General features: G+C 42.7%; 1 protein-coding gene across 2 annotated transcripts in view; it reads right to left on the bottom strand.

Moving 5' to 3' along the window:
• Positions 1-1,439: 1,439 nt before the first annotated feature.
• The window catches only part of PRXIIF (peroxiredoxin IIF), a 62,706-nt gene continuing 38,868 nt past the window's right edge, over positions 1,440-25,277 (bottom strand). The window contains exons 2-5 of one of the 2 annotated variants that reach the window (XM_087662043.1): positions 2,554-2,583; positions 2,295-2,453; positions 2,119-2,213; positions 1,440-1,960 (exon numbers count right to left, since the gene is read on the bottom strand). In XM_087662043.1, the coding sequence (XP_087518169.1) occupies positions 1,855-1,960; positions 2,119-2,213; positions 2,295-2,453; positions 2,554-2,583 (390 nt within the window). In that variant the 3' untranslated portion in view covers positions 1,440-1,854. Of the gene's footprint in view, positions 1,961-2,118; positions 2,454-2,553; positions 2,584-25,277 lie in introns of both variants that reach the window. The other variant, XM_087662042.1, reaches the window with a different exon arrangement.

Here is a 25,277-nt window from a genome sequence, read left to right as displayed (position 1 = left end):
ATCCAACTTTTGAACTTGGAAGAAAGTGATGATTTTGGGGCAAAACTACTATAAGAGGTTTTGGTCTCAAGAAGTACCCTAGACTCTAATATTAGTTGATGTTACAAAGTAAGAATAAAAACTTTTGTGAGCATTAGGCCTCAAAAACTTAGTCTTCACTAAATCAATCCACAAACTCAAATTGCATGGCTTACTCTCTCAATTTTGGTAGGATCACGAACAACGATGGGAACATCCAAGATGGGATGATGAGATCACAACATTCGAAGAAGAAAATGTCTTTTGGATCAAGCCATATTATCCCCCTACACTAGCAAGTGTTTTGGGACATAACAACTATAAACATAAAAAACAAACCATATAGCCTACGTTTGTCTTTGCTATGCCATTGTGATTTAAAGCACAATTTGAATTTTGGCAACAAATATAGAAAAATTCCTAACAAGACATAGCATTATGAAGGCAAGTCGTTGGATCAAGACAATGCAAATGCATTATCATTTTATGAGGGCAAGGTTGTTGGAGGACTTTAAATTTTTGTAAGTTTTCATGGGAGTTAGTGACTAACAATTGTGCTAAATTCATAGGTGGTGGGGTGGGAAAATTGTTGCACATCCACCTCTCAAACTTGCAAGCAAAGAGGTTCTACAAAGTCAAAGCATAATTTGACATATGAGAGCCTAAGGTAGGGTGGGCAACATTTGGGATGTACCCTTAACAAGGAAGCAAATAGATCCACAAGGTAAACAAGACTCCTTCATTTGCCTTGAAAGGACAAGATATTCACTTGGGAGGGCATCAAGGGATCCCTCATGAGACTTGAGGATAGAGGTGTCACAAATGGCAAATGCCATTGTGGAATTGAAAAAAACATTAAGGTATTTATTTTGGTATCTATTTACTGAAGCCAAAGTATCTGAAGTATTTGGGAGTAAACTTGGGGCTTGAAGTAGTAAAGTGCATTGGCATAAAGTTCTGCATCATGGGAAAGATGGAATGCAAACCAAGTATAGAATGCTTGCATGCCTCCCCTTGAGGATTATAATGTTGCAGGCCAACTAGGAATCCAGGTTGAAATGCACCTTTTGAGAATTTTGGGAGTGAAGTGAAATGGGAGGAGTTAGTTTTTAAGGCAAAATAGTATTGAGGCATAGTCAAAATGTTGGCTGAGTTGAAGGTGAATGACTTGAAAGGAGTTCTGAACTCTCTTTAGCCCGAGGCCTAAATCGAGGCATATTTTATTGATACAAATATCCCTTCTCGTGTCTAAACTTTTCAGATCAAGGGGATAGGAGCATAGCATAGCAAGATAATGAAACATGAATGTGACCCTAGTCATACTTATGCAGATAGCAAACTGCACCAAGCATTCATAGCTAGTTCAAAGAGCACCAACATTGCAACCAGCTATAGATTTTCTTGTTATCAAAGTCCACAACTTGAGAAAAGGCAGTTCGCTTCATTAAAGACCAGTTCAAAATGGATATGTCCTAAGTACATGACTCGTCAAAATGTCAACTCTTGCCTTGATATCCTTTATAAAACTCCAGAACTAATGACACTAAAATTCTTGTTTATAATGTTGCCAAACTTGCAGAGATGTTTGAGAAAGCTCTTAGATAAATTCAATTGTGTTTATAGATCCTGTAGTGTTCGGCCATGTGTAAAGATGTCGGAGACTTGTGTTATGAAAATATTTGTTTAGAGAAAACACTTGTTTTGGAGAAACAAGTTAGCTGCAATGACCTCTTAGCTTCCAGCCTTTTGCAATAATCCATGCTGCCTTTTGAACTGTCCACCGTGCAACTTATAGCATTGGCCTGATAAGTTTGTGCATCCTGTAAGTGTTTGGATTTACATCTGTTCATAGAGAGTTTTTGCATCAGATACTTTGAAGTCTGATGGAACCTTCTCAACATTCAATAGCTTGATAATGCTATTTTCCACATAAGCAGCCCATCTGTGCAGACAAGGACAATACAGTCACAAATAAAGGAAACAGAAAAAAGTCAAACCCAAACCTCTAGCTTCACTTCATTCTGACATCAGTTACTTGATTAGAGAACCATTAAAACTTTGAAGAAAAACGGAGTCACATAAAGACTTTACAATAGTAACCTGTTTGAACGATGTCCCAACAGACCGCTAGACAAATCCAGGTCGAGCTTCATGAATTTGTGGAACTTTCCATCAAAGTCACCATAGAAGTCAATCTGCAATAAGATATTTTCCTCAGCAACCAAACAATAACATGTAAACCTTACTGAATGGCACTTAAACAAGAGCACACTGACCTTGTCTTTACATTGCAGCTTCTCTGCCCATGCATTCATAACATAAGGATCATTCACCGCAACACATACAATCGAGTTGACACCTTTCTCCTTGAATTTATCAGCAAACTTTGAAAAACTGGGGACATGCTGTGCCGTACATACTCCTGTAAATGCACCCTGAATCACAAATACATCTGACAGGAACATTAGAGGTATGGCCAAAAGAATAAAATAAGGAGTGGCTTGGTAGCATACTACCATAAAATAAGTCACTTACTGGAAGTCCAAAAATGACAACTTTTTTACCCTGCATCAAAACATGACGAAAAAATAAGAATATTTCAACCAGTCATGGTGCATGTAGAGTTTTGACTGAAACCATTTAGTATTGCAAATTTACGGATGATGAGAAGTTTAAAAAAGAGTTGGCAAAGAGTGCAAGGAAGAGTGCCAATCAATCATCCAATAATTTTGCAAACATAACATTTTGACCAAGCTGGTCAACTACCTGCCTGATCCTACAGTATGTGCTTCCACAAATCAGAGTGGGTGCTCCCCCCCAGACATCAGCAGATTCGGGTCAGTGCAGGTTGCACAGCTGCCATCAGTCATTTACAGTAGCTAGTCACTTAGTCAGAGGCTACCTGCTACAATTTGGCATCCATTCAGAGTACGATAATCTCCAATTCATCTCTGTGTTAGAGATTAGTCATCCCTTGGACTGCTGGCATTCCTAGGTTATAGTTAGTACACTCAGTTCTCTCGGGTACAATTACGCATTTTCTTGTCAATTTTAAGTTCAACAAACCATAAAAGGTCTAGAGTATTGCCTAATCCTCAAGGGGGAGGTGGCATCTCCACTCCCCTAGTGATGGGCAGCTCCGTTATGTAGTGGATCTCATATGTACTTGGTTTGCATCCAAGGTATTGTATGTTGATAATATTTCTACCATTGGAATCGCTATTCAATATACTAGTCACTCTGATACGGTTTGTACCTAGGCTCTAAATGTCGTGAGGACATGTATTTTTGAAACCTCTATTGGGAATAAAGGCCCTCGTGCCCTTTAATATGCTCGGGTGTGAACCCACCCTTAGCACTTGTACTTACACATATATATCTATCTAAAAACCTAAAGGTACACACTCGTCACTATACCTACAAACGTGCTCACTCTCTACTATTGCTCTCTCACACTCTCTCTCTCCGCGCACAATGAACACCTACTGTCTCGATCTTCGTGCCTAACCCATCACTACAAACTAGTATCAGAGCTATGGTTGAGGCGTTCACACTTCTCGGAGGTCGTGCAAGTCAACACATCACGTTTCTGTCAAGTGACGGTTCTAGGTTGCAGGTGCAGGTGCAGGTCAAAAACGACATCTCTACACACACGACAAGTCGTTTCCTAACCTGGCAAGTAGGTGTCAACCGGGCGATAGCTCTCAAGTGCGTGACAAGTCAGCTTGGCGACAGCTTCTGACAGCAAGCGACTGGCAGGCGACAGCTCCCGTGGCATCAGGCAGCACTTTTTTTGCAAGGCGATAGGTCACGAAGGCTGCGTCTGGTCAAGGCAGCAGATTCGTCATTTTCCTTTGCAAAATTTTTAATGTTTTCAAAGATTCCCTGCAAACAATCCCTTTGCCCACCACTGATAGGCGTTCGTGTGTGTAGGCACAGTCAAGATTTTGGGCAGATTTAGGGCTAGAAATTTCGGGCTTTTCCCAAATTTGGGGATCTTAACATAGAACTGGACATTCTGACTCAGAAATTGCAAAGTCGGTGTACATTTGCCCAAGAATTTTAGGGCTTTTCACATTTTAGTCAATTTCTTTCAATTTCACTGAAATAAGTGTACGCACGACTTGAAAAATTTGGGGATTTGTCCAAATTTGATGTGAGCAAGATGCAATAGTGATATCTATCTCAAAAATTGCAAGAATTTGCAACATTTTATACTCGACATTTTGGGCTTTTCATGTACATGCACAAATTGGACTGAAATTTATCCAATTTCTCAACATTGGTGCACATTGGACCCCATGCAATTTGGGGCTTTTGCAGTTTGGGCAAAATCTATGCAACATTTGGTCATTTTATGTACATACAAGTTGAATTTCACGCAATTTGGACATCAACACTTGGTAAAATTTGGGGGTTTTGCTGAAATTGCTCTATTTTGGCAAAATTGGCCTATTCTATGCATGACAGAGAAAAGGCACATGTGTGGTTGATGCTTTGAGCACATAAATTTTGGGGCTTTTGACCATGCGTGTCAAATTTTATGCCCGTGGGTACATGTACAACAGAAATTGCTGCTAAAATTTTGGGATTTCTCATGTAATGTGATGTATATGCCCTTGGAACAGCTGTAATCAGTTGTGGAATGCTGTACCACATGGTTTGGTGCTTCTGAAAATTTAATTACAGATCTGAAATCTGTGCTTCTACGTGGTCATTTATTGTTGGTTGGTACTTGTTTGTACCTTGGTCACTTGGGCGACAGTTTGGGCCTGCATTTGCTGTTTTTTTTGCCACATTTGGGCTGAAAATCATGGCTGGCAGCGATGACAACAGTAATCTCATGCACATAAAGAAGCTTGCAGGAGCACATAACTTTGCAATTTGGCAAAAGCAACGCTACAATATCGTATTGCAAAATAAGAAGGCAAAGCCGATCAAAACCAAAGGGGCAAAGCCCACAAATATGGAATACGACGATTGGGATGACTTAAATGAGCTTGCACGCTCAACCATAGAGCTATCGATTTCTGATGCCTTGCTATTCAACATTGAAGGTTTGGATTCTGCATATGCTATATGGACTAGACTGGAAGAACTGTATGCACAGAAGAGTGCTGCAAGCAAAGTGTATTGGCTGAAAAAGCTTATGGATTTGCGTATGAAAGAGGGTACAGCAATGTCTACTCACTTGAGTGAGTTTAACTCCATTTTCAGCCAGCTGGTTGCCTTGAAATTTATGATTGACGAGGAATTTAAGGCTACTTTCTTGCTTTGCAATCTACCAAAGAGTTGGGATACATTCAGGACTGCTATGAGCTATTCTAATGTGATCCTTTTGTATGCTGATGTAGACAGCGCTCTACTCATGGAAAAAATGAATCAACAGAACAATGCATCCAATAAGTTTTCCAGTGCTTTGCATGCTAGGGGCAGATCGCAACAAAAGGGCAAATATCATAGCAAGGGATGCAGTAAATCACGTGGCAAAGATGTTGAATGTCACCATTGTGGCAAGAAGGGTCACTTTAAACATGATTGCTACAAATGGAAGAAAGAGAAAGGAAAAGGCAAGAAGATAGATGATAGCAAGGAAGAGAAGAAGGACAATCAGCCTAAGAAAAGCAGTGTAAAAATTGAAGAGGTGAATGTAGTCACTCATAAAAGTGATAGTGGGAGTGACGTACTCTTTGTCTCTTCACACTTTGGTGCACATGCTTTACTTGCAGATACACATGATGACATGCATACCTGGATTCTTGATTCAGGTGCTTCCTTTCATGTCATCCCACATCATGAGTGGTTCTCTGCCTATATAGGGGATCGACATGGTGTTGTCCATCTTGGGGACAACTATGCATGTGAGATTGCAGATATTGGCAATGTGCAGTTACAGTTTCAACATGGCTCTGTCTTTACACTTCAGCACATACGGCATGTACCTCAACTCAAGAAAAGCTTGATTAGCACAGGGCAACTAGATGATGATGGTTTTTATACCACCTTTGGTGATGGAAAATGGAAGATCTGTAAGGGATTAAGAGTGATTGCCAGAGGTTGCAAGAGTGATACTTTGTATCCACTTCATGTATCTAGTGTGCGTGACCATGTTGTTGCCGTGACTGAGCAGCCAAGTGTTTCTTTGTGGTATGGCCGATTGGAACACATGAGTCAAACAGGAATGAAAGTGCTTTCTCCTTTGGGTTACATGCCTTGTCTTCGTTGTGCTGATTTTAAGCACTATGATCATTGTATTTATGGCAAACATGCACAAACGTTTCATAAAAAGTCTCTTTCTTTGAAATCTTCTCTAGAGTTAGTACATTCGGACGTGTGTCAAATGCCAGGATTATCTTTAGGGGGAAAGAAATATTTTCACCTTTGTCGATGATGCTATAGAGAAGGTATGGGTTTACCCTATTCGTAGCAAGGATGAAGTGCTTGACAAGTTTAAAAAATTCTTGGCATTGGCTAATAATCAGACAGATAAGACACTCAAGTGTCTTTGCTCTGACAATGGTGGGGATGTGTCCAAGGCCTTTCAGGCATTTTGTGACAGCAAAGGGAAAAAGAGGGAGCTCATTGCACCTCATAATCCACCCCAAAATGGAGTTGCAGAGTGTATGAATCGAACCATACAGGATAAGGTCCGTACGATGCTATCTTATGTTGCATTACCCCATGGTTTTTGGGCAGAGGCTGTTATGACAGCCGTTCACTTAATTAATCAGTCTCACCAAACACGTCTTTGGGGGGGAGTTCCCCAAGAAGCGTGGTCGAGCAAGCCACCTTCATATACCCATCTGAAAGTGTTTAGATGTGAGGCTTTTGTGTACATTCGTAAATAAAAATGCAGCAAACTTGAGCCAAAGTCCTATAAATGCATTTTCCTAGGATATAGTGACGAGGGTGAAATGGGGTATAGAAAAGGAAAGTAATACTCCGAGAAGATCGCATGCACAAACAATCCGAAAAGACTGAGGAGATCAGTAGGGTTGTATTACGGGAAGAAATACCTTTTTGGACAGCAAAATGTGCCCGCTATACAGTAGCAAATACCTGCTGTAAATGAACCTGTAAATGCAAAAAATGATGCTCGAAATGATCAGCCAGATATTGCCCATAATAATGAGCCACTACATGTGCAAGAACAGCCAGGACAGCAAGCTGTTAATGCTGATTTGTAGGCTGAAATGCCAGGACAGCATGCTGAAAATGGAAATTTGCAGGAACAGCCAACAAACAATGATCATTGGGTTAGGAGATCATCTAGGCCTACTAGACAACCTGACAGATTTGTTCCTGGTGCAAACAATGTGGCTGCTTATGTCGTGTTGACAGACTGTGGTGAACCATCTTGCTTCAAGGAAACAATGGATAGACAAGACAGCAAGAAATGGTATAAAGCCATGTTGTCAATAACGGAATCTCTTGAGAAAAATGGCACTTGGAACTTGGTGCAGTTGCCTAAGGGGCAGAAAACACTTCCATGCAAATGGGTTTACAAGATGAAGGTCACTTCTGGTTTCTCAACAAAGTACAAAGAAAGATTGGTTACAAAGGGGTACAAGCAGAAGCATGGAATTGACTTTGATAAGATTTTCTCTCCTGTAGTCAAGATGACTACATTGAGAACCATTTTGGGCTTGGTTGCAGTTGAGGATATGAAGCTTATACAAATGGATGTAAAGACTGCATTTTTACATGGTGATCTGCATGAGGACATATATATGCAGTAGCCTGAAGGGTTTGTTGAACAAGGAAAAGAAAAGATGGTATGTAAACTCAAAAGGAGTTTGTATGGGCTGAAACAAGCAACAAGAGAATGGTATCATAAGTTTGATACATTTATACAGTCCCAAGGCTTTCATAGAAGTCAAGTGGATCACTGCTTGTACACCAAGAAGGCCGCAGATAGCACCCTGATTATCTTAGTTTTGTATATAGATGACATGCTAATTGCTGGCAGGGATACTCATGCCTTGGACTCACTAAAGCAAATTCTTCATGGCAGCTTTGACATGAAGAATATTGGCGATGCAAATCACATTCTTAGCATGCGAATACTCAGAGATAGGTTGAAAGGATTACTCTATCTATCTCAGTAGGAGTATATCTCCAAGGTTTTACACTGTTTAAATATGGTGGAGGGAAAAACAATTGGGGTTCCATTGCCTCCATATGTAAAGCTCAGTGCAGAGGATAGCGTTACATTTTATGATGAGAAGGCTAAAATGGCCAAGATACCATATGCTTCAATTGTTGGCAGTTTGATGTATGCTATGGTTGCTACATGTCCTGACATTGCCCTTGCAGTGAGAGTGGTTAGTAGTTACATAGCAACGCTTGGCAAGAAGCATTAGGATGCAGTGAAAGGTATTATGAGATACCTCAAAGTCACAAAGAAGTTATGCATTTGCTTTGGGAAGCAAAAGGCATCTGTTGTTGGCTTTACGAATGCAAACTATGCTGGTCATGCAAATTGCAGGAAGTCCACTTCTGGGTATGTGTTTACTTTCACAAGAGAAGTAGTCTTTTGGATCTCCAAGCTACAAAAGTGTGTTGCATTGTCTACTACAGAGGCAGAGTATGTGGCTGCCACTGAGGCATGCAAGGAGGCTTTATGGCTTTCATATCTGGTGGGAGAGCTTGGCATCACAAAGTTACCTGTTCTCCATTGTGATAGTCAAAGTGCTATCATGCTAGCACGGAATCCCGTCTTTCATGCAAAGACGAAGCACATACAAGTGAAGTATCACTTCATTAGAGATGTACTTGACAACAAGAGCATTGAGCTTATCAAAGTGCATACAAATGATAATCCTGCAGACTTCCTCACGAAGGGTCTTCTAGCAGAGCAATTTGCTCATTGCAGATAGATGATGGGAGTTGAATAGATATATGTATTTTAGCTTTGTACATATCTAGACTTAGCTGATTCTTTTCTCCTCTTAAGGCACATTGCCTTTAGGTGGGAGGTTGTTGGGAATAAAGACCCTCGTGCCTTTTAATGTACTCCGGTGTGAACACACCCTTAGCACTTGTACTTATACATATATATCTATCTAAAAACCTAAAGGTACACACTTGTCATTGTATCTACAAACGTGCTCACTCTCTGCTATTGCTCTCTCTCACACTCTCTGTCTCTCCGTGCACAAGGAACACCTACTGTCTCGATCTTCATGCCTAACCCGTCACTACAACCTCAATTAACATGTGGATTAATTTTTAATGACATGGTTAAGTAAATGTTGCACATGTGAGGTGTAATTGGGATTAGAGTAAATTTACAAGCTTGGAACACTACACAAGTACTTGGTGGTATCTAGTGTCAATTGTTAGCCCAGATCATTTATTTAGCCATAAGTGTTAGTTGTCGACACTAGAGAAGTGACGTTTAATGATACCAAATGCCAGTCTAATGGTAAAAGATGACACAAAGACACTCGAGAATGACAGTTGCCTAGCCAATTCAATTATTGGCAAGATAAATATTTTTTTGGATACCAAAATAATTATTATATTAATTTTTAATTTTTGAATATTACATAGTAATATTCAAATATTAAAAATTAATATTTAATTATGGATAATGCTGAAAAAACCATTTGGTAAGATTGCCACTTGTCAAAAATATCCATACAAGACTGAAAAACGTCTTTAAAAGCTAGAGAGAGGCATTTTTAGGCATACAAGTTGCAAGAGAGAGAGAGAGAGAGAAAGAAGATGCTACTAGTTTGACCTGCAGCCATTGGAGGAGCTTCTGAGACAACCAAGGGTAGGAGAAGACCAATCAATAGCAGGTCACAACATCTACAGGCTGTTAGATTAAGTAGCAGCAATAAATGACTAATTTTCTTTAATTCTTCACGAAGAAAGTCTAAATGTTCTCTCTCCTCAGCATTCTCTCTCATCTCTCAACCTTTCTCCAACCTTGCTCTGAAGATTACAGCATTGAGATCACCAGAGGCTAAGAAATTTCAGATTTCTCTACTGTAAACCCTAATCTACAATAGAAATTAGAATTTAGCAGCAACCTTAAGAAACATGCCAAAAATTGGAAGCTCCAAGTTTTGGATTCAACAAGGCTGAAGTTGTTTTCAATCAAATTCAAGTGGAGGGACTAACAAATCAATGAATTTGGGGCATTTTTCCATCTCTATCAAAGCGGGTGAAGGCCAATTGACTGTACGAATCAAGGGGAAAATCAAATTGAAGACTTGCTGGTCATTTTAACAGCAAGGGGAGTTGGAATACTGAAAGAGATTGGGAAAATCCCATTGTATATCAGTTTCTTCTTCAATTAAGTTAAAGAAATACCAAAAGGGACGCCAATTTTGGGGCCAACAAGGTGTCCAATGTTCAAAATTGCGAGTTAGTTTGCATTTCTCAATTTGGTAAATATTGTTGCTATAACTAAGTTGTAATCAGGGAATTACCACCCATCCACGGACGGAAGGCCGGTTTCATGGTTCCATTGCCAGGATACCATCAAATCTTTTGAATTGGTGGGCCTGTGGCACTTAATTGTAGCTTGGGACTATTGCATTAATGTTGAAATTACTCTCAGCAATGAATTACAGCAAACATGTCTTCACATGGTAATATGGGATCAAGTGGAGAGGATGCATCACTCCTTGGTCTATCACATGGTGAAGGGAGAAATGCAATGACTAATGTTGGGCATGGTTCTCCGCATGGATAGGAAGTTGAAAATGTGAAAAATGACCCAAATGCTCGCACTCCAATGCATGAAGAGGTTGATGACTAGCAAGGGACTAAAGAATTCAATGATAGCTTCAAGGATCGAATGCGTACAACAACAAATCTTTTTGCTGAATTGACAAAGAGTCCCCCATTTTCTCGATTCGTAAATGCCCCAAGGAAGGACAACAAAGACAAAGAGAAGAAGATACCTTCTACAACTTCAAGACAACCACAAGAATCGAAGAAAATGCCTAAGCCTTCTTTGGAAGAGCCCAAAATGCCTGATGAGCATAAGCAGTTGATACCCATGGGGTAGCAATTGCAAATGCATAGCCAACTTGGTAGTGTCAATCCATGGGAACATGGACAGCAAGGTAATTATGCACATGCAAGCATGGGACAGCGAGGATAATTTGGTGGTGATACTATTTTTCATGCTATGGTTGGACATGCACCGCATACTGGAATGTATGGCTCAAATCCCTATGGTAGGTCAATGCATGGCTCACAACACCCAATGTATCTGGGTAATGTAAGTCGAATGCCTAATCCCATGTATGGCAGCATAGGCATGATACCTAGGGCACAAAGTGGGCCATATGGATATGTATCTACACCCCTAGGGACTATTGGATCACAAGGATTTGGTGCTGGTAATGTAGGAGCATCTGATAGTATTGGTTATCATGTAAATATAGCAAATGTACCCTTTTTGCAGCAGCCTATTTATGATAACTTGACTTCCATAGGTCCGTGAAGGACTATGATGAAGGTGGCAGAAGTGTGAAGTTTGAGCCTTTCAGTCGTGCATAAGATAGGCTGAAAGCACTCGTTTTTATTCAACAATTTGATGCGGCCTACTCTAGAGGCAACTTCACATAGGCATATAAGATACAAAAGGCAACCACATTTTCTAAGGGAAATGCATTGCAATGGTGATCTACACTTCTTATTCAAGGAAAGTCACCTACCACTTGGATCTAGCTGAAGCAAATGTTTGCTTCAAATTGGTTGACAAGTACCTTTGAAGTAGACACTATGACAGCTTGGAATCAGTTGAATTCCAAAGATTGCAAAAACTTGGATCGATATAATAAGAAGTTTTGGGATGCATTGCTACCAGTTACTTCTTATCACACGACACCTCTCCATGAGCAAGTGGAGAAGTATATTTGTGGTTTGCCAAAGTATATTTATGATTTTTGCATTAAGTCCATTATTTCCAGCATGTCTCAGCTTATAGAAACAGCTACTACAGTCGACACATTGTTGTGTGGAACCTCTCCATGAGCAAGTGGAGAAGTATATTTGTTGTTTGCCAAAGTATATTCATGATTTTTGCATTAAGTCCATTGTTTCCAACATGTCTCAACTTATAGAAACAACTACTACAGCCGACACATTGTTGTGTGGAAAGGATGCAGGATTCCAAGATAGTGATCATCATAGGTGTGCTTTGCACTTTGCACAAGGTGATTATATATTGCTGGATTTTGAAAAGGCAGGGCTGAAAAAGATGAAGGGCAAAGAGCGATTGTATCCAAAGCTGTCTATGAGATACTATGGACCATTTCAAGTGTTGGAGAGGATCACTAATGCATGCTATAGGCTGAAATTGCCTCCACACTAGCAGATACACAATGCCTTTCATGTGAGCTTTGCCTTTTCATGGTGATGTGCCAGAGGATGTATTTGCTAAAATTCAGCCTGCGGTTAAAGAGCTCGATGAAATACTAATACCAAAGCAGATTTTGGTGCACACAGAGCGAAAGATCAGGGGTAAGATTTCCAAAAGGTACTTGATGAAGTTTCATAATTATTCACCAATGGATGCCAAATGGATGGAGGAGGATGACTTGGCACACCATCCCTAGTTGTAGCAACTTTACCTTGATGCTTTCCAGTTAGAGCCAACTTTAGTTCGGACTCAATCAGGTTCAGCAGAGCAGGGGTCCAAAGTGTTACCTAATGCTCGTGAGGGAGCTAGCACCTCCACTCCTTAGTGATGGATAGCTCTAGATATAGTGGATCTCGGATGTATTCAGCATACATTCAAGATATTGTAGCTGACAGTATGTTTGCTAGGAGATCACTATTCAATGTACTAGTCACTATGTTTAGTCAGATCGGTATGGTTTTCACTGCAACTCTGAAAATGTACATTTGCATTGATTAATGATCATCGGCGAATGATTAACAAATGCTGGTTTTCAATGTATGATCATTAATATTTAGTTGTTTTCCACTAGTTTTGTAGACAGCAGCATATGTTAAGGTGCCATTGATATTTTAGCCATAGTGTATATTTGGTTTATGATATGCTATGGTTTGGTTTTGCCATATGAGTTGAGCTCATGAGAAATAGACTTGTCACATGATAATTTGGCTATGTTTTTGAGATTCTTTGTGAGTCTTATGTTATGTTATGTTTGTTGGGTCTAAAGGCCCTTTGTTCACTTCCCATGTATTGTATTATTTATTTGTACATGTGAATGCACCCTTGTGGGTAAAAACCCCGTAAACCCTAAAGTACAAATACATTTATTTATCTTTGTGTACCAACACATTGGTTGGTACACACAAATCGTCTTTTTACTCTCTCTCTCTCTCTCTATTGTCGACTTCTCTCCTACACTTCACACCTGCACATCCTTCTCATTTGCTGCTGCCATTTCTTCGCTTCCGCCTTCAACTCTCCTTTAACTGGAGCGCACGTTCGAGGCAGTTGGTCATGAGCACGCATCCCAAGACAGCTATTTGTGGGCTGTAGCAGTAGCACACTTCGTGAGCAGCTGCACACACATCAAGGCAACATTTTTCAGGTCTAGTTGTCGGTTTTTCAAGTCTGTGTGTGTGCATAGCAGCTGGTGACTGCATTTATTGCAGCGACAGCAGTCATTTGACTGGACGAGATCAGCCAACAGCAGAAACTGGTCTGCGCAAGCAGGCGACAACCTGCACGTGGCTGTGTGACAGCAGGCAGCAGCAGTAGGTGACTATATGGCAATCAAAATAGGTCAAGCACCTGTAAAAGTCCTCATTTGTGCAGAAATCTTGCTTCCCGAGCTGTATATTGTCTGAAATACAGCAGTTTCTTTAGTTTTGAATACTCTAACTGAGCACACTGATTGGATATATCTGTGTACTTGCTAGTGCAGCCTCTGTAGTGGCTGGTTGTGCATAAACAGCAGTGGTTTATTGCTGATAAACAAGGACAGCAAGTGTATTTGGTGGTTAAGCTTGGGAGCTTGTAGATACTTTGGCTTATATCTGTGATTTTTGGCAAAATGGCTACAACTTCTTCCAGTTCTGACACAAACAGTTTGATGGAAATCAAACAGTTTGATGGTCAGGGTTTTGATCCTTGGAAAGATCGTATGCAAGGTATTCTTTTCTTGAAAGATTGTGAAGATGCTTTGAAACTAAACAAGCCTGCACAAACGTTTGATGAAGATTGGGCCAACATGAACAAAAAAGTTATGGCCTATATCAAAATGGGTGTCACTGATGATATCCTTACAGATATCAAAGTCTTGGATACAAGTTATGCTATATGGCAGAAGTTGAAGACCATGTAAGAGATTACCACACCTATCAATCAAGTGCATTTAAGGCAGAAGTTGGTGAATATGTGGCTAGATGAGTCCAAGCCGGCTTCTGAGCACTTGAGTGCATTTACAGGTATTTTGAATCAGTTGAAGGATGCAAATCTTAACTTTGATGATAAGCTGAGAGTTATTTTCTTGATCATGCCATTGCCAAACTCATGGCAAACACTTGTGGTTTCTTTGAGCAAAAATCCTAGCCTCACATACGATGGTGTGAGAGGGTCTATTCTCAATGAAGACATTAGACAAAAATCCAATGGGGAAAGGTAACAAGATATCATATGTTTTCAGTGTGGTCGTAAAGGTCACAAGAAGCCTGATTGTAGATACTTCCAAAAGGAATAAAAAAGAAAGAAGAATGCAAGAGACAAGAAGAAAAAGGAGGAAAAGGCTGATACACCTAAGGCTTCAAAGGACAAAGAGAAGGTCAAAGGACAAAGAGAAGGTCAATGTGACCTCCAATGTTGTCATTGCAAAACTGTCTAATGCAAATGAAGATGTACTTTGTGCTATCAATGATGCTCTTGCTCTTCATGTTCAAGACATGCAAAATACTAAAGCAGATATTATTGATGCATTATTGACAATCGATGATGGACTGACACAGACATGGATAGTAGACTCCGATGCTTCATTCAAGATTGGAGTGTTTTGCTACTTTTGACAAAGGCAGCTATAGCAAGGTTTACCTTGGTAATAATCATGCTTGCAGTATTGATGGGGTTGGCACCATACATTTGTCTTTGAAGATTGGTCAGGAGCTTGTGCTCAAAGATGTCAAATATGTACCTCGCATCAAGAAAAGTTTGCTATTTGTGGGACAAATGGATCTGCATGGTTACACCACAATGTTTGGTGGTGGTTTATGGAAACTTAAAAAGGGCTTTATGCTTGTTGTAAAGGATTGCAAAAAGGGCACACTTTATTGCTTACAGTGCAAAGCCTTGTACGGAAAATTTCTTGCTATTGCTAAAATTGGTTTTCATTTAGAGCTTTGGCATAAGAGATTAGGTCATATGAGTCAAAAGGGACTTGAAGTCCTTTCTTCTTTGAAAAGATGATGCCAAGGGCTCAAAGCGCCACTTTGTAATGATTGTCAATTTGGTAAGCAAGTGAGAAATTCTTATTATTCTAATGTCTCTCGCAAACAAAATCTTTTGGATTTGGTGCATTTTGATGTGTATAGCATGCCTATAAAATCTATGGAAGGTGCTGCATATTTTGTCTCATTCATTGATGACTGTTCCAAAAAGATTTGGATATATTTGTTGAAAAAGAAAAGTGATGTATTGGCTGCATTTAAGTCATTTCATGCATTTGTGACCAATCAAACAAAGAAAAAGCTGACATGTCTCAGAACAAATAATGGGGGTGAGTTCACATTTGCTGAATTTGAGTCGACTTTTATGGTATCAAAAGGGAGCTTACAACTCCATACAGCCCTTCTTCGAATGGAGTGGCAAAAGATATAACAGGACATTCTGTGAGAGAGTGCAGTGCATGTTGTCCACTGCTAATCTCCCTCATGAATTTTGGGGAGAGGCATTAAAAACCATGGTACACATTTGCAATTGTTCTCCTAACATGTCCTTAAAGAACAGCATCCCTAAGAAGGTTTGGTCTAGCAAACCAACCTCATATGACCGTCTATGTATCTTCAGTTGTGATGCATTTATACATGTCAGGAATGAACTGAGAAGTAAGCTTGATGCTAAGTCCACCAAGGGTATCTTTATGGGTTATGGTGATGAAGGTGAAATGGGCTATAGGGTATGGTTACCTTAGTCCAAGAAAATTGTACATAGCCGGGATGTACTGTTCAATGAGGCAAAGTTGCTGAAAAATGCTTTGGCCTTTGATGAAGACTCTAAGAGAGTCAAATTTCAGTATGTAAAACCACCCACTATGTCAAAAAAGGAACCAATGATGCTTTACCACAAGCTGAAATTGATGATCAGCTGGTTATTTTTAAGCCAAAAGAAGTTGGACAGCAAAGAGATGCTCATGAAGGTGTTGGACAACAAGATGTAGGTGCTAGTCCACAAGATGAAGGTGCTGAACAGCATGCTGAACATGGTTTGCAACAGCCTGAAAATGCTGAAATTTATCTACCTCTTGATGTAGAGCCAGTGCCAGAGAATGTAGATCATTGGGTACGCAGGTCTACTCAGTCCAAAAGGCAACCACTAAGATTTGACCCCTCTTTGCATTATGTTATGCTGACAGATGACGGTGAGCCTCTTACTTACAAAGAGGCAAAGTCATGTAGATTCAGCAATAAGTGGGAGCTTGCAATGCAGGAAGAATACTTGGGATCTTGTACCTCTAACCAAAGGATGAAAAGCTCTTCCAAATAAGTGGATGCATAAGGTAAAAACAGTTGATGGGAAACCCAAGTACAAGGTAAGATTAGTTGCCAAGGGTTATGCACAAAAGGAAGATCGCTTGACTTGGAGCTACACCAGATGGATGTGAAGACAAGTTTTCTACATGGAGATATAGATGAAGAGATCTACATGAAACAGCCTGAGGACTTTGTAGTTCCTAACAAAGAGCACTTGGTATGCAAACTAAAATGCAGCCTATATGGACTGAAGCAAGCATCACAACAATGGTACAAGAAGTTTGATACTTTTATGATCTCTCGTGGGTTTAATCGCAACCATGCAAACCACTATTTGTACACGAAGAAGGATACTAATGGCAATCCTATTATACTTGTTCTCTATGTAGATGATATGTTGCTAGTTGGGAAGACAAAAACTAGTCTTGATCATCTCAAGGATCAGCTGAAATCAGCCTTCTCTATGAAGGATTTGGGAAATGCAAAGCATATCTTGGGCATGAGGATCAGCAAAGATAGAAATCAGAAATTGTTGTTTTTATCACAAGAAAAGTACATTGAAAAAGTACTTGACAGGTTTAACATGGCTGGAGCTAAACCACTTGGAGTTCCTTTGCCTCCATACATTAAACTTAGCAAAGCTAGCAGCCCAAAGGATGAGATGGAAGCCAATGCAATGAAGGGAGTTCCTTATGCATCAGCATGTGGCTCTCTTATGTATGCTATGGTTGCTACTCATTCGGATATTGCTCATGCAGTGGGAGTTGTTAGTTGCTATATGTCTAATCCTGGTAAAGCACATTGGGAGATTGTCAAATGTATCTTCAGATATCTTAAGGGTACACAAAGAAAGTGTAAATGCTATGGGCAAAGTGCTTTGAGTCTACTGGGATACTATGATGCAGACATGGCAAGTGACTTGGATACTCACAAGTCCACTAGCAGGTATGTCTTTACCATTGCCGTAGGAACAATTTTCTGGTGCTCTAAATTGCAAAAAATCATAGCATTGAGTACTATAGAAGCTGAATATATATCAGCTACTAAAGCTTCCAAAGAAGCTAGCTGCTATTTGGTCGAGCACACTTGCTAAAGATTTCAGCACGTCTATGAGTACTCCAGTGTTGGGATGTGGTAGTTACAGTGTTGTATATCTAGCTAAGAATGCCATGTTTCGTTCACGCACCAAACATATTGATGCGCGGTACCACTTTATCTGACAAGTTTTGGAATATGGTCTAGTCACATTGACCAAGATCACATCACAGGATAACCCTACAAACATGCTCACTAAAAGTCTTGGCAAGGCTCAGCATGAGCATTGCATACAACTAGTGGGAGTTGGTTAGAGGTGTTGGGATAAAAGCCCATTTGACCTCCGTGTAAAGTACACACACATTATTTAGTTGTACATGTGAATGCACCCTTACATGCCCCAAGTATAAATACATTTTATTCTTTGTGTACCAACACATTGTTGGTACACTCATATTGCATCGTACTTTCACTCTGCTCTCTCTCTCTCTTACTCTCTCACCAGCCGTCACACTCTCATGCTCACTCCTCGAACTTCTACTGCATCCAGCTGAGCTCCAATAACTGGTATCAGAGCTTAAGGTTCTATGCACGCTTCCCAACGCCTTCCTAGTCAACAGGCACAGCTAACAGGCAATACACAGTCAACAAGTGAAGAAGATCAGCAGTTGAGCTGAAGACAAGCAAAAAACTGCTCGCGGCAACCAAGCGGGACCAGTCCAACAAGCGACGGCAATGCAACAGGCGTGACGGGACTATGGCCAGGGCACGAACCAACAACAAGCGGCGTAAAGGCGGGCATCCGATGCAACGGGTTCAGTGGGCAAGCACAACGGTCGCGTGACGAGCGATAGGCGAGGTCGGCGACCAAGCGACGTGACGTGACTTTGTTTAAGAGAAACACGAGCAAGAGCAAAGGAACGGAAAATAGTGACATTACTTGCTATCACTATAATTAGAAGGGCCACAAGAAATCTAATTGCAAGTATTACAAGAAGAAACAAGAAAGAAAGAAGAATGTAGGAGATAAAAAGGAGGAGAAGGATAAGATAAATGCATCTGAGACAGTCAGGGTAAGGAAAAGGCCAATGTGGCCTCTAGTGTGGTTATAGAGGAGCTTTCGGATACAGAGACTGATGTATTATGTGCAGTTGATTATGATGCCCTTGTATGTCACATGCAGGATATGCAGATTACCAAGGCTGATGTGATTGATGCACTTTTGTCAATTGATGATAGTGTCACTTAGACTTGGATCGTAGACTCCGGTGCCTCTTTCCATGTAACTCCTTACTTGGAGTGTTTTGCTATGTTCAATGCAGGCAGTTATGGAAAGGTGTATCTTGGAAATAACCATACTTGCAGCATTGATGGAATTGGCACTGTACACTTGTCTTTAGATAATGGGTAAGAGCTTGTGTTGAAAGATGTCAAATATGTGTCTGTCATTAAAAAAAGTTTACTATTTGTTGGTCAGCTTGACTTGCATGGTTACACTACACTGTTTGGTGGTGATTTGTGGAAAGTGAAAAAGGGTTCCATACTGATTGCAAAAGGAACCAAGAAGGGCACTTTGTATTGTTTGCATTGTAAAGCCTTGAATGGCAAGTTTCTTGCAATTGCTGAAATTTACAGCCACTTGGAATTATGGCATAAGAGATTAGGCCATATGAGCCAAAAAGGACTTGATGTCCTTACCTCTCTAAAGAGGGTTGATGGAAAAGACTCTAAACTTGACTTTTGTATTGAGTGTCAATTTGGAAAGCAAATAAAAATTTCCTTTTACTCTGATCTCTCTCGTGAGTCCAATGTCTTGGACTTAGTGCATTCTGATGTATGTAGTATGCCCGTGAAATCGTTGGGTGTGTTAGAGTGCAGCGATGCGGAAGCGTGGGACCAAGACTGAGAGAGAGAGAACGCAGAGAGGAGAGATAGTGGAAGACGACGATCTGCTGTATAAAGTGTGCTGTATAGAAAGATATGCAGATATGTACACGGGCGCAGTGTGCGGGACTGCGTGTCTCCACCTCGTCGATGCAACCTGCTGTTCACCTTAAAGTCCGCTGCAGTCTGCACGATCTCCAGCCTGAAATCTGCAAACAGAGATGTAATCTGCACGAATCTCCAGCCTGAAACCTGCGATCAAAAGTGGGAGAAGCAGTGTTGGACATCGGCTATAAATAGCAAGAAAATAGACGCCAGAAATAGGTGCTATTAAATGCAGCCGACTGGTGCAATACGATCAAACTGCCACGTGGCAGTCCGACTGGTCAGTCTGACTGACCAGAATCTGACATCGCTAACACCCCCTCTCAAAGCCTGGGCGGGGCAGAAGCCTGAGGGATCTGGCATGTCTCCGAAGTGGAGCCTAGGGAAGCGCCTTCGTAAACAAATCTGCAAGATTGTCCTCCGTCTTGCAATACTCCACAGCTATGGTCTCATCCAGAAGCTTCTCTCTGATGAAGTGGTACTGAATCTCTATGTGCTACGTCCGGGCATGGAAAACAGGATTCCGTGCCAAGGCAATGCAACTCTCATTGTCGCATCGCAGAAAAGTAGGACGAGTCTGGGGACAACCAAGCTCCTCCAACAATCTCCGAAGCCACACAACCTCACATGTGGTGGAAGATGCGGCTCGATACTCCGCCTCAGTAGACGAAAGGGCTACCGTGGGCTGCTTCTTGCTACTCCATGAGATAACACCTGCACCCAAGGTAAAACAGTAGCCTGTTGTAGACCGCCTGTGGTCCACATCACCAGCCCAATCCGAGTCGCTCCAACCTGCAAGTACAAGATCTGAACCACCTGTGCCTGCTGGATAATGAATCCCTAAGTCAGATGTCTCCCTCAAATACCGAAGTATCTGCTGGGCAGCCTGCCAATGTACCGTCTGAGGTTCACTCATGAACCCCGCCAAGAGACCAACAGCAAAACAAAGATCAACACGAGTGTTGAGGAGCCAAATCAATGATCCAATCAACTGACGGTAGCGGGAAGCATCCGCCAAGGGAGAAGCTGAATGTGAAGTGGCCTTCCAGTTCAAATCCATAGGAGTAGAAATGGTCCGACAATTCTCCATCGCAAAAGAAACCAAGAGCTCCTATACATATCTCTGCTGAGAGATGAAAATCCCCCTCTGAGACTGATAAATCTCATGGCCCAAGAATAAGTGGAGTAGACCCAAGTTCGTCATCTCGAACGTCTAATGTAAAGCTACCTTCGTCTCTTTGACCTTCTGTGCATGATCACCTGTGACAATCAAATCATCAACATACAACACAAAAAGCACACAACCAGCCTCGGAAGTGTGTACATAAAGCTGCAGATTGGCCTTGGAGCGCCGATATCCCAACTGTGACTGAAGAAACGAATCAATCTTCTCGTTCCATGCACGCGGAGCCTGCTTGAGGCCATACAAGGCCTTCTTTAACCTGTAGACTTTCCCATCTGAAGATCCAAAGCCAGGAGGCTGCTCGACATAGATCTCCTCCTTCAAATCACCATTAAGAAAGGCCGACTTTACATCCAACTGGTAGACAGGCCATCTCCTATGGCCAGCCAAGGCAAGAACAGCTCGAATAGTCGCCATACGAGCAATGGGGGCAAAAGTGTCATGACAATCAATCCTTGGGCGCTGTGCAAAACCTTTAGCAACAAGGCGAGCCTTGTGCTTGTCCAAAGAACCATCGCTAAGGTACTTGTCAGAGTGCAGCGGTGCGGAAGCGTAGGACTGAGAGAGAGAGAACGCAGAGAGAGAAGGGAGAGAGAGAGACAGTGTACACTGAAGATCTGCTGTATAAAGAATGCTGAATACAAAGATATACACGGGCGCAGTGCGCTGGACTGCGTGTCTCCACCTCGACGATGCGACCTGCTGTCCACCTCGAAGTCTGCTGCAGTCTGCACTGTCTGCTGTCTGAAATCTGCGAACAAAGACAGAGATCTGCACGGCACCGGTCTGTAATCTGCGACAGAGAATGATCGATCGACTGCTGAAAAACGTCAGCAATAAATAGGCGAAAAACTGCCTGGAATGGGGCTCAAAACTGGGGCGCAGCCTGGTAAAAGTGGTTGCAGGCAGTCGGACTGCCACGTGGCAGTCCGACTGCACAGTCCGACTGTGCAGCAGTGCTGCTGGTCCGACTGCTGCAGCTGGACAGGCTATGATCTCTGACACCCCCTCTCAGAGCCTGGACAGGGCAGAAGCCTGAGGGATCTGGAATGTTGCCAAAGTAGAGCCTGAGGAAGCGCCTTCGTAAACAAATCCGCAAGATTATCCTCCGTCTTGCAATACTCCACAGCTATGGTCTCATCCAGAAGCTTTTCTCGGATGAAGTGGTACTGGATCTCAATGTGCTTCGTCCGGGCATGAAAAACCGGGTTCCTTGCCAAGGCAATGCAACTCTCATTGTCACATCGCAGCAATGTAGGACGAGTCTGGGGGCACCCAAGCTCCTCCAACAATCTCCGAAGCCACACAACCTCGCATGTGGTGGAAGACGCGGCCCGATATTCCGCCTCAGTAGACGAAAGGGCTACCGTGGGCTGCTTCTTGCTACTCCATGAAATAACACCTGCACCCAAAGTAAAGCAGTAACCTGTTGTAGACCGCCTGTGGTCCACGTCACCGGCCCAATCCGAGTTGCTCCAACCTGCAAGTACAAGATCTGACCCATCTGTCCCTGCGGGGTAATGAATCCCCAAATCAGACGTCCCCCTCAGATACCGAAGTATCCTCTGAGCAGCCTGCCAATGCACCGTCTTAGGTTCACTCATGAACCCTGCCAAGAGCCCAACAGCAAAACATAGATCAACCCTGGTGTTGAGAAGCCAAATCAAAGACCCTATCAACTGTCGATAGCGGGAAGCATCCGCCAAAGGAGAAGCTGAGTGGGAAGTGGCCTTCCAGTTCGGATCCATAGGAGTAGGGAGGGCCCGACAATCTTCCATCTCAAAAGTCACCAAGAGCTCCTGTACATATATCTGTTGGGAGAGAAAGATCCCCCTCTGAAACTGATAAATCTCATGGCCTAAAAAGAAATGGAGTAGCCCCAAATCCGTCATCTCGAACGTCCGATGTAAAGCTGACTTTGTCTCCTGGACCTGCTGTGCATCATCACCTGTGACAATCAAATCATCAACATATAATACAAACAGCACACAACCATCCTCGGAAGTGTGAACATACAGCTGCGGATCGGCCTTGGACCGCCGATATCCCAACTGAGTCTGGAGGAACGAATCAATCTTCTCGTTCCAAGCTCGCGGGGCCTGCTTGAGACCATACAGGGCCTTCTTCAACCTGTAGACTTTCCCATCTGAAGAACAAAAGCCAGGAGGCTGCTCAACGTAGATCTCCTCCTTCAAATCACCATTCAGGAATGCCGACTTCACATCCAGCTGATAAACAGGCCATCTCCTATGGCCAGCCAAAGCAAGAACAGCTCTAATGGTTGCCATACGAGCTGTGGGGGCAAAGGTGTCATGACAGTCAATCCCTGGGCGCTGGGCAAAACCCTTAGCAACAAGGCGAGCCTTGTGCTTATCCAAAGTACCATCACTGAGATATTTAGTCTTGAAGACCCACTTGACTCCAATCACCTTCTTCTTCGGGGGACGTGGCACAAGTGACCAAGTGCCATTCCTCTCAATAGCCTCTAACTCAGCTTCCATAGCTTTCTTCCATGGGGCGGACTGTAAAGCCTCCTTCACGGAGGTGGGCTCTCGATCCTGCATAACTCGGGACATCAAACAATAATTGGAGCACACAAGCTCCGAAGAATGCGCCTGATGCCTCCGTGACCGCCGCGGACCATCTTGCGGTCCCCACTCCTCAGGAACCCCCTCGATCCCTGAATCACGGAGTGTGTCACGGGCCCAGCGAGGAGGAGGGCGAACCTCCCCTCGTCGTTCTCCATCAGTAGAAGACTCTGGAATGTCCACTGGTGGTAACTCCTCAGAAGGATCCGGTGGAACAGTAGACTCTGTGTCAGAAACAGAATCATAATCAAATGGCACAGGCTCCAATGGAACTGTAGAAGGAGCCAAACTCTCCCCTGGATCTCCAAGAACGGGGTGCTCCTCACCCGTTGAAGAAGCCGGAACCTCCACAAACCGCACATCAGGGCTAGTATATACATCCCGCTTGACGGGATCATACAGTCGGTAGCCTTGGGACTGGGAGCTGTAGCCAACAAATACATGTTTGCGGGAAGCCGCTTCGAATTTGTCACGGTGAGCTTTGGGAATGTGAACATAGGCATCGCACCCAAAGACCCGAAAGTAAGAAACATCTGGCTTCAACCCAAAATACGCCTCAAATGGAGTCATCCCTTCCACGGCCGAAGTAGGAGATCGGTTAAGGATGTGGACTGCAGTAGCCACAGCCTCGGCCCACAGAACCTGGGGGGTGTGTCAGTGCTCCATCATGGTGCGCGCCATCTCGATCACACTGCGGTTCTTCCGTTCGAGAATACCATTTTCTTGTGGAGTATTAGTATTGGCAAACTCCTGGTGAATTCCTTTATCTGCACAAAACCGAGCAAATTCATTAGACACAAATTCACCTCCCTTGTCGGATTGCAAGGTCTTCAACTTCCGGCCTGATCGGTTCTCCTCAAAGAGAAGCCAATCCTTGAAGTGCGAGAAAGCTTCTGACTTGAGTGCCAAAAAGTAGGCCCATGTCATCCTGCTGTAGTCATCCACGATCAGCATGAAGTACGAGCTCCCACGCAGGGACTCATTCCTCATAGGGCCACATAGATCCGTAGATACTAACTCCATCGGTGAAGTAGACCGCCGCGAAGCGGTGTGGGGAATGGCATCTCTATGCTGCTTCCCCCGTATGCAGGAGACACATGGCTGCTGGCTCACCACTATATCCGGCAACCCTCGAACAAGCTGTCCCCGTGACGCCTTCCAAAGATAGTCATAGTTCAGGTGACCAAACCTAGCATGCCATAATTCAGACTGTGACTGTGAGGTAAGAAGAAGAGTGGAGAGGGCAGTGGAAGACTTCAGTTTGTAAATGCCGTTCTCCTCATATCCAGATGATAGAACCTTCCTCGATTCACGATCAAGGACTCGCACTGTAGAACTGTCAAACTCCACCAGAAGACCAAGGGAGCAAATCTTATGGACTGAAAGGAGATGGTACCCCAATCCTGGTACATGCAAAACCTCTGAAGTATGGGTGCCACCTCGCCCATCCGGAATAAGCTGCATCTTACCCCCACCTGCAATAGAAACGGAAGAGCTGTCTCCAATGAGAACCTGCCCACGCGAAGGTCGCAGCTGGGCAACACCATCTGATGAAGGAGTCATGTGCCGTGAGGCACCACTATCAATAATCCACTCTCGAGATTGGGAAGCTGCCATCGCAGCATCAGAAGCATTCGGTGAAGCGTCCTCAATGACAACTAAATGTAGAAATGCAGCTGATGAGGGTGCAGCCACCGCTCCAGAATCCTTGGTTTCCTTCTTCTTGGTGTCCTTCGAGTCTTTGTCAGGGCAATCCTTCTTCCAATGGCCAGTCTTTCCACGAGTATGGCATGTGGAATCTT

This window comes from Lygodium microphyllum, chromosome 21 (genome assembly GCF_053477565.2).
Source record: "Lygodium microphyllum isolate KBCC chromosome 21, Lygodium_microphyllum_v1.1.10, whole genome shotgun sequence".
Classification (NCBI taxonomy): domain Eukaryota; kingdom Viridiplantae; phylum Streptophyta; class Polypodiopsida; order Schizaeales; family Lygodiaceae; genus Lygodium; species Lygodium microphyllum.
The sequence above is the reverse complement of the archived record's forward strand: the minus strand, read 5'-3'. Positions and strand labels throughout refer to the sequence as shown.